This window comes from Podarcis erhardii (assembly GCF_964252035.2).
Source record: "Podarcis erhardii genome assembly, chromosome: 5".
Lineage (NCBI taxonomy): Eukaryota > Metazoa > Chordata > Lepidosauria > Squamata > Lacertidae > Podarcis > Podarcis erhardii.
This window is the reverse complement of record NC_138509.1, coordinates 52,258,455-52,271,232: the sequence shown is the minus strand read 5'-3', so window position 1 is coordinate 52,271,232 and position 12,778 is coordinate 52,258,455. Positions and strand designations below refer to the sequence as shown.

At 43.2% G+C, this 12,778-nt stretch overlaps 2 protein-coding genes across 5 annotated transcripts in view; one reads left to right on the top strand and one right to left on the bottom strand.

Moving 5' to 3' along the window:
- Positions 1-4,232, bottom strand: part of GPAM (glycerol-3-phosphate acyltransferase, mitochondrial) — a 41,270-nt gene extending 37,038 nt beyond the window's left edge. Inside the window, exons 1-2 of one of the 3 annotated variants that reach the window (XM_081863032.1) lie at positions 4,055-4,232; positions 1,220-1,350 (exon numbers count right to left, since the gene is read on the bottom strand). In XM_081863032.1, coding sequence (XP_081719158.1) covers positions 1,220-1,321 — 102 coding nt within the window. In that variant the 5' untranslated portion in view covers positions 1,322-1,350; positions 4,055-4,232. Of the gene's footprint in view, positions 1-1,219; positions 1,351-3,532; positions 3,934-4,054 lie in introns of those variants that run through there. The other 2 variants (XM_081863033.1, XM_081863031.1) reach the window with 2 other exon arrangements.
- TECTB (tectorin beta) overlaps positions 1,361-12,778 on the top strand; it is a 34,061-nt gene continuing 22,643 nt past the window's right edge. For both annotated transcript variants that reach the window (XM_081863095.1, XM_081863094.1), the window contains exon 1: positions 1,361-1,760. The gene's annotated coding sequence lies outside the window, so the exon portion shown is untranslated. The remainder of the gene's footprint in view (positions 1,761-12,778) is intronic.

The following is a 12,778-nucleotide window of genomic DNA, read 5'->3' as shown; positions in this document are numbered from 1 at the left end:
CAACCCTACTGCACATTAAATAAGCTCCATTTGCACAGCATTGCATGGTGACAAAATGGAAAGTATAAGATTAAAAGTGAATTATAAAAATCGAAGACTGCTGTTAATTTTGTGCTTAAATATTCCATTTACTATCAATTTATCTTCCTGACACTAGCTTGGGTATTTTCTTGTTAAGATCGCATGTAGGATTTGCAGGGGAGAAGTTATCACATATGGTAAGTTTTTTTAAACATATAGTGTGATGGGGAAATGCATAAAAACAAACAAGTGCTGCAATCCTATGTACACTTGCTTGGGAGTCCCATGACAATCCCATGGGCTTCTTTCTGAGTACACATGCCCAGGGCTGGCCTCTAAATACAGCAAGAATTACAAGTAATAGAGGGACACAAAAATGACTAGATGTTAATTGAAGAGCAGACACAAAAGTCAGACAGCCAAAGAAACGGTAAACCTTAACCAGAAAAAAGTAATCATTCTACACCTTCATTAGTAGCATTTGACTAATATTCACCCAGATTTATTAAAATAAACAAAGTGAAGACCCTCTTAACCATCCTAGTAGTTTCTTAGCTTTTCTTACTATGATTTCACCAGGGACAGTTTGCAACACTAAACAAACTTTTAGCTCATCTTTCTAGCCTTCTCTTTTAGTGCTCTGACCATCTCTCCAAATCTCTGAGTTTCAGGTTCAAGCTTCTTCTCACCCATCAATATTAGATAACAGGTATTTTTCCTACCCTACAATTCTCATCATCTCCATTTCGTGAGCATCTTTATGCTCCACCCAGACATATCTATTCACTACTCCTCATGCCTATTTCAAATCCAGAGTGTGCATTTTCAGATTTTTAAAAATCTGCATTAGTTTGCCCAGAAATCCCCCATATCTATTACAGTACATCTTTTTTAGACCACAAAGTCATTAGTCATGGTGTAAACCCATCTCTTTATGCATTATTTTAAACTCTTGATTTTTCCCTGTTTCATATTTAACAAATAGAGAATCTTTTGTTTCAAGCAGAGATTATCACCACAGCAGAGATTATCACCAGCAGAAAAACTTACTACCCTTCCTCATAAATGTACTGAGGTGCATTCCTAATTTTCTGAAATAAGCAGACGTGTAAGCTGATTTTCTTAACAGTGGGAGAATAATTCTACCCTTAAGCAACAAGGTGCTTATGAAAAAAACAGAAAGCTGTATCTTACATACCCATTCTTCACTGGAGTGTTTACATCTAGTCACAGTGCATTCTGCCAAGGAAGAAGAATAGGAAACATCTATTGCTCCAAGTGACAGAGCAGCGTCATCCATGACATAGAACTTATATTCAGTATCATGAGCTAGAAAAGAAAAGAGTCAGTGTTAAAGAAAACAACTGTGCGGCATGCCTGAGAAATCTTTTTTATAAGTGACTTAGTATGTTCCTCTTTCCAAAGACCACTTGCTTCTTCTCTTTGTTCCCTGAAGCTACAATCCCATGTACACACTCTGATATTCACTTCCAAGTAAACATGTCCACCATGAGGCTTTGTGGTCAAAATATAAACTTGTTCCCTTTCAGTAGCCCCATCTCATTTTGGAAGTCACATTTGGTCTTCACATCTGCTTCACTCACATATGAAGAGGGGAGTGCAAATTACTACAAGGGAAGTGAACATGAGTGAGAAGAACTGAAAACCCACACCCTTCTCTAACCTGCATCCCCGCTGCCATATCCCACACTTTGGAACCCCCTGCCTATTAGCATCAGGTGAGCGCCTTCACTTTTTGTCACTTGCGAAAAACATTTTTCTTTAGGCAAGTCTATCCAGATATGTGGGACACGGGTGGCGCTGTGGTCTAAACCACAGAGCCTAGGACTTGCCAATCAGAAGTTCGGCAGTTCGAATTGGTTCCAGCTCCTGCCAGCCTAGCAGTTCGAAAGCACGTCAAAGTCAAGTAGATAAATAGGTACCGCTCTGGAAGGAAGGTAAACGGCATTTCTGTGTGCTGCTCTGGTTATGCCAGAAGCGCCTTAGTCATGCTGGCCACATGACCCGGAAAAACTGTCTGCAGACAAACGCCGTATCCCTCAGCCTGTAAAGCGAGATGAGCACTGCAACCCCAGAGTCATCTGTGACTGGACTTAACTGTCAGGGGTCCTTTAATTTTTATCCAGACATGTACAAACTGTCATGTGTTGTTAATATGATTTCAGCTTAATGCTGATTATAAATATTTTTAATGTTTTAAAAACCTGTTTTTAACAAGGGGGTTACTTATCATTTTGTTGTTTCATTCTTTTTTCAAACTGCTTTGATGTTTCATTAAAAACAAGTGGTATATAAATGTTGATATAAAACTAAATAACAAGTGCCATAGAAACTAGGATACGAAGAGGAAATCTCAAGACTTCAGTACTCAAGAAACATGCCATTTTAGTATGCCAACACTAACGCTGCATTTATATTCTTAAACATTCACAATGCAATATATTATTCTGCAAAAAAGCAAACTAGTGAACATGTTGATTCCTGTGAACCAAGGGTGTATAATTTCAAACTGTTTATTTTCAATTTCTTTCCTAATGATCCCTAGCATCGAACTTGCCTTTTTCATAGCTACCGCACCCTGTTAATTAGTATGGAAAAAGGTATGCTGGAACTCACCAACAGCAATTATCATCACCATTAGGAACATGATGCTCCATGGCCAATGAAAAAGAGATCTAAGGCCATTTCTAGGCTCACCTGGAACTAAGTCACACTGAACCCATTAGGACTTATTCCCAAGTAAACAGGGACTGAGTGCACATTAATTTAGAAAGAGGAAATTCAGATGATCTCTAGAGAAACAAAAGGTTCCTCTTTCAGACCTGCTCTTTCGGTAGCTTATAAATTATGGACAGTTAAAACCAGGTACTATAGCCTAATTTGAAGCAGCATCGTGTAAGGATACACAGCAGGGTCAAAAGCTCTGCTATAAATAAAGCACAACTGCCAGACGGTAGTATCAGGTGTTGAATATCTCTGAGTAGCAGAAGGCTACTGCCAAGGGATTTCACTCAAGCTATGTAATCACCAGGGGAACGGCACCCATCTAAGCCAAGTTGGCAAGATGGTTGAAAGGACTTTCACACAGGGTTAGTTAAGTACACCAGTGACGGACAACTGCAGGGTCAAAAGAAAAGCGGAGAAGGAGAAGCAGCCCATATTAAAAAGGAAATTGGCTTTCCTTCCAGCATCTACTCTGAACTCAAGTCCAAATGCACTAAGCTGGTTCTCACAGCTGAAAGAATGCCTTTCATCCACTTTTTCTTTCTGTCCACTTTTATGTTTGGGACAAAAGGCACCAACATAAAAACGCAGAGATGCATTGGCGCAAATGGGCCTCAAGCTGCCAGGCTTTTGCAAGAACCACTCTCCCCACCACGTCACCCCACACACGTTGCTAGTAACAAAAGCAACATACCGGTACATATTTTTGCTAGAAGCCCACCACTCATAACTTTTGAACATCCTAAAGAGCTCAGCTATGACTTACAGGGGACACATTTTACAATGGCACTACCATGCTCGCTTCTAGTACTCTTGCTTCCTTCCTCCCACAGCTCTTAGGCTGGCCAGAAAGAGGTCCATCTCCATATTCCAACCCCCTCCTCCCGATGCTGAATCACTGGGCGCAGCTCATCAGCACATGGGTCCATGCATGCACGTTGTTGCTGCTGCTGCTGCTGCTGACCCTTGCCACCTGTCCCTTGTTTCAAGGCACTGTCCCTTCCGTGGACGCAGGGCTCCTTTCCTTCCAAGTTCATAAGCAATGCAATTCGTTACGTTCCTTGCTGTGCTGTCCCCGGCTTGGGGCGCGCAGCACAGAGAGTGGCAGGAGGCGATGCTGCCCCGTTGCCCTTCTCCTGCCCCGAGCCGCAAGCCGCCAAAACCGCGACCTCGCCCCCCACACCCCCGGCCAGCATCCCCGGCCGAGGCAGCACTGCGTTGGTCCAAGCCTCCCGCGCGCGCCTCCCCTCTTCCTCCTCCTCCTCCCGCAGCGCCAGGCTCGCCTTACCAGCAGCGCCCCTTCAACCCGCTGCTTCCAGGCTCAGCGCCGCCCGCCGGGGCACCTTGGGCAGCCGCGCCGTCTGCGGGGGGGACCCGTCCTTGCCGGCGGCACCCAGGGCTGCCTAATCGGGCCGCTGGCGCAGGCTCGCCGGCACTTGCTCTGGCGGACTGCCCGGCTGCACTGGCTGCCTCGCTAAAGCGGCCCCGGCAGGGGAGGGCGGGATGCTGACGCGATTTCCGGAGCGCCCGTTGCCATGGCGCCGGGGACACGCCGACCCGCCTCTCCCGGGCCGGGCTCGCGGGGAGGCGGCAGAAGCGCCTGGCTGATCGTGGAAGCTTGGGGGGAATCGTGGCCTGCTATTTTTAGAAGGGGGGCGGGATCAGCAGCTGCTGGTGGTGAGGAGATCAAGCAGGGAAGAGGGAGTCGTAGAGTTGGAAGGATCCCAAGGTTAATCTAGTTCAGTGCTTCCCAACCTTCCGACCTTGTTTCCTTCCTGTGCCCCCCAGGGATGTAGGCAGGGGAGCAGCTGCCACCCAAATAAGTAACCCTTTCTGGGCACTGTGATAAGGAAGATGGGGTCCATAGTGATGCTGAGTGATGCTTACAGATAAATACAAACATCAGCCGCTAGTGCTTGTGGGGATGCAAAGAGCAGCTGCTCAACTTTTCAGTCATCTACACTCTCCCTCTAGGTTACAGATAGGTAGACATGTTGGTCTGCCATAGTCAAAACAAAATAAAAAAATTCCTTCCAGTAGCACCTTAAAGACCAACTAAGTTAGTTCTTGGTATGAGCTTTCGTTTCTCCCTCTAGGTGGTAGGGATTTGGGAAGAGGAAGAGGCAGAAGTGGTGACTAACCCTTCAAGAAGCAGCATGCCCTCCTTGCTTGCTTCCTCACTCTGGATAGGCCTGTTGGCCCCAATGCTTCCTGCAGAATCAGGCAAAGCTGGAGGAAAGGCAAGCAGGCAGTGAGAGGGTGTGAGCAATAGGAGCCAAGAACTACGCTCCGCCTCAGCACCAGATTTAGGGTGGTGTGAGTGGTTCCCCCACACAGGGTGCCAAGCCAAAGAGACACAAAATTCAGATGATCCATAACTGAGAATATCCATTTGAGGGTGCACAGGGTACCATATTCCAAAAGGGTTACCAAAGTCCTCTCTTGTCTGCCTCCACAGTCAGAGGCAGCAATGCTTCTGAATACCAATTTCTGGAAGCCACAGAAGGGGAGAGTGCTCTTACCCTCAAGTCCTACTTGCAAGTTTCACATAGAAACTTGTGGACAGCTATCACTTTGCTCAGTCCCTTACTGCTGAGAGAAAGAAATGCCAAGCAGTTGTATGGAGACAGCAGCTGTTCTGATGGCCTACTGACAACCGCAGGGGTCAGCAAACTTTTTCATCAGGGGGCCGGTCCACTGTCCCTCAGACCTTGTGGGGGGCTGGACTATATTTTGAACGAATTCCTATACCCCACAAATAACCCAGAGATGCATTTTAAATAAAAGCATACATTCTGCTCATGTAAAAACACCAGGCAGGCCCCACAAATAAGCCAGAGATGCATTTTAACTAAAAGGACACATTCTACTAATGTAAAAACACGCGGATACCAGACCGGTCAGTGGGCCAGATTTGGAAGGCGATTGGGCCTGATCTGGCCCCTGGGCCTTAGTTTGCCTACCCATGGACAACAGTCTGGGTTACCAACACCTACCAGGCCCCTACTGTCCTTGCCAGCATTGTTTCCAGCTACTAGCCATCACCACTATAATTTCCATGCATTACAACCACTTCATGTGTCTTGGCAGTTTTGTGATCAAATCTCCCAGCATCTCTTATCTCTTCTAAAAGGAGCTATAGAATGCCCTGTTTTGATTAGAGCCATGTCACTGTGGATTTGTAAAGCTTAGCCCCTAACCATTCCCATGACTTAAACTGCTTCCCTGAGTCTTCTGTGAGCTGAAAAATGGGGAAAGCACAGATACAACATGGATTCCTGTGTAAATGGTTGATTTGTCTTGACAATGATTTGTCATTGTGTTAAGTGTCAGCCTACTTTACTCAAGGCACACTTTTCTACATGTCTAGCATATCCATGCAGGAAAACAACATGCAGACCATGGCTAGCCAATGTTGTTGGACAACAGCTCCCATCGTCGTCCCTGACCATAGGGCATGATGGGCGGGACTGATGGGAATTGTAGTCCAACAACTTCTGGAGGGCACCGTGTGGGGTATCCCCAAGATGGGTCATCGTCTCATGAGACATCATACACATTTTTCCATGCTTTTTTCATATATAAAAGCAATGGTATCCAAAGGGAAATGATCATATACAAGATAGCCTTTACTGTGAGTGTCAGAGGAATGTTACTGCGGAGCATATGTGTTTGTGGAGATAGTGTTGCTTCTTATAACAAATTTTACTGGGCAGTTACCCAAGCACAAAAGCACATTGAGTTAGCAACATTATTTTTCCTTCATTTTTTCCACACTCTTATCAACAAAGTTACTGAGCAAACAACATAAAACTGTATGTGCCCTTGGAAAAAATCTCAGGAGCAAAGTGATCCTAAAAATAATATGTGTGCCTAAAAATCATAGGACCAGTACTTAAATATATGAGTATTTAATATTTAAGTAAGCATGCTCAGGATATGTTTTTTTTCCAGATCTGCCTTCTTCTGAGAAATCATCTTACACAACACATTAAACGTTATTAAAATGCAATATGAAGATAATGGTAATATTTACAATTACATTTTACTGGCAGAATAATTACAGTTTAATGGCTGAGCAAATTTCAATTCAATATATTCAAATGCCTATACTATTTCAATTATGTTTTTCATCAGTTTCTAAATGAAACTTTGCCCAATGGCACCTGTACTGGTGATCCAACTCTGGGTATCCCAGACCTTGGGGGGGGGGAATTTTAATTTTTATAGAACTGTATGGACAAATGCCTGGTGTCTTTGTCCATGGAGTTTTCTTGGCAGGAATACTGGAGTGGCTTGCCGGTTCCTGCTCCAGGTGGATCATGTTTGTTCAAAACTCTCACTATGACTTGTCCATCTTGTGTGGCCCTGCACGGCATAGCTCATAGCTTCTCTGAGTTATTCAAGCCCCTTTGCCACGGCATGAAGGACAGTGTTCTTGAAGCTACAAACATGAGTCTGACCAAACTGCAGGAGGCAGTGGAAGACAGGAGTGCCTGGCCTGCTCTGGTCCATGGGGTTACGTAGAATCGGACACGACTAAACAACAACAACAATGCAAAATAACAAGTAAACCATGCTGTGGTTTCATGTTTACATAAATGCTGGGTTAATGCTGCACCCAAATCATCCAGTAATACATGCTTAGGACAAATCCACATTTGTACAAAAGCAAGGACAGTCATCCATTTGAAGAGGTGTCAAAGGATCGCATTCTATTAGAAGATGACCTAGATTTGACTGAAGTCAGGTTTAAAGATAAAGAACCATAGGAAGGGGAAGCAGTGACCTTGAAGTTGCCCATCAACAGTGAACACCTGGACAATAGCAAAGTACTGTGCATAGATCACTTGGCCACAGTCTATTGACATTTACTTGTAAATTTGCATCTCTGCATATAAATTTGCACACAAACATTTTGGGCAAATCTGCACCCTCTTTTATCCTCTTTGGCAGTATTAAAGCAGCCACTCTTTCTGTAACTGAAACAACAATATATTTTCCCTGTTTACCACTGCCTGCTCTTCTGTCCCCTATTTCAAATTAAATTGTAAGCTACTTGGAGCAAGGATCTCTTTTCTGCTCTGTAAAGCAAATTGGTGGCACTATATAAGTGACAAAGAATTAAAGGCGGGGACATGATAAGTTATCCTGCCATCGTTAAGAATCATTAATGTAAGTTTAAAATGATGCTTTTATTTCCCTGATGTGCCTGTGTGTGCACATGTGAACACACCCACCAACTATATTTTAACTGGCAGTAGCTTTCATTTGGGAGGATTAGATTAGATAGCAGATTTTGATAACAATGCCAGTTAAGGATATAAAAATATTCTTTTCTGTATAATATTCTACATTCAGCAATGTTCTAGTCTGTGAATTAATTTTTAATGTTTTCCTCTCTGGGGCGATGGTGTTCTTGTTGTTATTGTTTTCCTTTTTGGCAGCTTTATTCATGGGAGAATAAATTTCCTTTGAAGTGAATGGTTGCCAGCAATGGTGTACTTACAAAAGATGAAATCCATTAAAAGCTTTGGACAAGAAATCCCTCCGTGTATGTAAAAAAGTCTCCATTTTGTATTCAGAGAGTGTGTGTGCGCGTGCGTGCAATGTTGCTATGGAGTTGAGGAAATGAGAATAGTTTTAGAATGTGCCTAAAGGCACTGGCTTCTAGGACTGCATGATTTCTTTAAAAAAGAAGAATCAGAAAACATAGTCTTTTGATGCTACTTAAAGCTGTATTCTGTTTTTATTGAAGTGATTTAGATTTTTGACATTAGCCTCGGTAGAAGCTATCTTAAAGAATGTCATTTCCCCCTTCACCTGTCTTTTAAATTGAATATGTTTTCAGTGTTCAGTTGGTATACATGTATTTTGAGTTTTGTAGAAAAATTGCAATCTTTTCTGTGGTCATATGGTGGCCATGTGTTTGTGTGGTGACAGGCTATATATAAGAGCTAATGTAAGCATAAAATTGCATCTGATCTGTCTCTTGCAAATACCGTAAATGATTGCACCTAATATCTGCCACCTACTCTGTTTCTAGCAATTTCCACATAACTACTTTCACAAGAAAAAACAAAGACACATTTACAGAAGAATACTGTACGTTTGTTTGTTTGTTTGTTTTAAAAAATGAAAGTTAAAAGAAACTTTTAAGCTAAGGCACTGTTCAGAAACCAAAAACGCTACAGAGAAGGCAAGTGAAGGAAGGAGTCAAATCCACAAAGGATCTTTTGTTTCCTTTGACCAAGTTTGCCCTCCCAAGAATACAAACAATCTGGTCTATTTGGCAGTAGAAAGCTCCAATAGCAATATTATTGCATTTTGTATATATTACATTAGGGACATTTGCAGATTTAGAGAGCTAGTCTATTGCCTGATAAGGCTTCATGACAGTAGTTGTTCAGCTGTCTGTTGTAACCCTTAGATAAATTATTTCCTTTCTACTTGAAAAGAAATAGAACATGTATGAAGCCCATATTCATTTTGTCATGGTTTAGAGGTGGAAGAAGTCCAAACATTATCTCAGCTCAATAATGATGGGAACAGAGAGCTCATTCAGGTTATGTTCTAAATGCTTTTATTTGTTTCTTATTTTGCATTAGCACAAAAGGGATTCAATATTACTGGGTTTTTGGATTTATCAGCTATTCAAACTTGCAATCACAGCATTGTCTGCCTGTTAATTCATTACTACTAAAGCACATTTACAAAGTCCAGGATTGCAGACTTCTCCATAGTTACTGCTGGGAGGTGGTTGCTTGGAATATAGCAGGATTGGCAGGAGATGGGAACTGCACCACCCATTTGAGTTTTTCCAGTATGCTCATCTTCCTTTTTTTAAAAAATGATGTTTTCTGACTGACAGAAACACTTGAAAAACACCAAATGTTTTTCAAGACAAGCCCAGAACGGATCCATGCATTGTTAACTCCAAGTCAAACTCAGAAGTATGCAAAGCATTTTGGATTTCCACATACTCCAACTCAGCTTTGTTGACAAATGAAACTTCATGGCATAGCCTACATAGATACGGTAGTTGGAATTGTGGAGAGCTCATTCCAATCAACAGGGAAGTAATCAAGCACACCTTATAATTACTTCCTGCCTCCAGTCAATGATACAAAGACTGCAATTTCCCAGCTCTGGATTGTGACCAAGACATAGTCAAGGATTTGGAATCAGAGTACACACGGCCCTAAAGAAACTGAAGCCTTATATGAGACAAGAACTTTGTTTTATTTATTTTTTAATTTAATTTTTTTGTTTTAATTTTTTTTAATTTAATTTTTTTATATTTCTACGCTACTTTTCCAGGTAAATTGGGCAAATGGTGGGTCTCATTATTGAAGGACACCCCACCCCAATTGAAGAAGAAGAAGAAGAAGAAGAAGAGGAGGAGGAGGAGGAGTTTGGATTTGATATCCCGCTTTATCACTATCCTAAGGTGTCTCAAAGCGACTAACATTCTCCTTTCCCTTCCTCCCCCACAACAAACACTCTGTGAGGTGAGTGAGGCTGAGAGACTTCAGAGAAGTGTGACTAGCCCAAGGTCACCCAGCAGTTGCATGTAGAGGAGCAAGGAAGCGAACCCGGTTCACCAGATTACGAGCCACTGCTGTTAACCACTACACCACACTGGCTCTCACTATTGAATAGTGAATCATCAGAACCTCATACCATTCAATGGCAAAATCGTACAGTGATCCATGCCACCACACCCAAGTTGGAAACAAGTCCATCAAGAGGAGATAGAATGCCATGATAATGCTAAATCCAAAGTGAGCCAGAACTGGAGGTTGTTACGGTTACTGTCAAACTCATGAAGCTTTCCATTCTAGATACTAGATGTTGGAGGGGTTTTGGATGGGCTAGATACTGTAAGGCCTTCTGCCTATCCCTGCCCAGCTGTAATCATGGGGACAACCCAGAAACAGCCACCCAAATGGGAGATGGGCAGAAGCAACCGGTGGCAGCATCCCCAGCAGCTATCAGGAACTCTCAAAACAGGGCACTTCAGGGTAGGGCTGGGCTGGGCTCAGATAGGATAGGATGTGATTGCAAAGACCCTGATTTGGGTCTCTTTGCTGTGCCAGCATGGGAGCTAGCTCAGTAAAGAGACATTATTCCCTGTCCGACCTTCTGTCCTGGCTGGCACAAATGGCAGCATTGGAGCTGCCCAGAGTAGCTGGGGCAACCCAATCAGATGGCTGTGGTACAAGTAATAAATTAGTAGTAGTAGTGGCTACAAGTCCCGCCACTACCAGCCATTCATCTGGATTGGTAATGATCAGCAAATCCTGCAGTCTCTTGCATAGATGATATATGAAATGTGTTGATGCACTTCATGTATTTGTTGTTTAGTCGTTTAGTCGTGTCCAACTCTTCGTGACTCCATGGATCAGAGCACGCCAGGCACTTCTGTCCTCCACTGCCTCCCGCAGTTTGATCAAACTCATGCTGGTAGCTTCAAGAACACTTTCCAACCATCTCGTCCTCTGTCGTCCCCTTCTCCTTGTGCCCTCCATCTTTCCCAACATCAGGGTCTTTTCCAGGGAGTCTTCTCTTCTCATGAGGTGGCCAAAGTATTGGAGCCTCAGCTTCAGGATCTGTCCTTCCAGTGAGCACTCAGGGCTGATTTCCTTCAGAATGGATAGGTTTGATCTTCTTGCAGTCCATGGGACTCTCAAGAGTCTCCTCCAGCACCATAATTCAAAAGCATCAATTCTTCGGCGATCAGCCTTCTTTATGGTCCAACTCTCACTTCCATACATCACTACTGGGAAAACCATAGCTTTTACTATACGGACCTTTGTTGGCAAGGTGATGTCTCTACTTTTTAAGATGCTGTCTAGGTTTGTCATTGCTTTTCTCTTTTTAATTTAAAAAAGTTAAAATGGCAACACAGAGGCCACCATTCAGGGAATGGGGACCATTGCATCGAGGGAAGGAAATAACCACCACCGCCAGTCTGCCATGCCATGCCACAGAATTGCCACTTGCGAAACTTCTGTTCGCTTAGGAAATCTGAGTGAGGGCATCTGCTGTTGGCTGCCTTTCCAACTTTGTCTTCCTGAACAGCACTTATCACAGCTGCCACCTTGCTGTAGAAAATGAGAGGTGCACATAAATGAGGAAGCAGGCAAAAGCAACAGTAATGTTGGGAAATACTCAGGTTTGTAACCACAGTGGTACAGCTAGAGCTGGACCTTGCGGCTGATGCCCAGGACCCAACAATCCAGGGGCTGCCTAGATCAGTGTTTCCCAACCTTGGGTCTCCAGCTGTATTTGGACGACAATTCCCATCATCCCTAACCACTGCCCTTGCAGGTGAGGGATGATGGGAATTGTAGTCCAAAATCAGCTGGAGACCCAAGGTTGGGAAAGACTGGCCTAGATGACCATTTGGAGAACAACAGATAATTGTGGAGGGGGGAGGATACAGCATGGCAAACAGGCCCTGCATCAGCCCCTGTGCTGGCATGCACATCCCAGGGCATTGGTTATTACAGCATCCTTATGATCCTTTTTTCAAAAACACATTTTATACTTGTGGATTGGTCTGCCAGACATGTACATGGTTACAGATGTTCATTTTATTATTTTTATTTTGAGAATATATTATCCTCTTCCCAGTGCTATTGTTCTAGAAAAAGAGTTGCCGGAACTCACCATAAACACCTCCCTTGTTCTCTTATAATGACAATGGTACCCATCTAAAAGGTGCCAGAACTGAGTTCTAGCAGAAAAACGCCCTGCATACACATATAATATATATTGCTATTCTTTGTAACCACCTGAACTAACTAAAATTGCTTTTTACACCCTTCCCTTGCCACTGCTACATCCATGATATAACCTTATACAGCCAATGTTTTCACAGACAATATTGAGTTGAGCTTTATTTTCTATATATTTTCGCTTTTCTGTCACACACAACATAGATGGTGCTTCTCTAAACCAGGCAATAGAATGCATGTGATTATCTCCATGACACTTGGAATGCTTC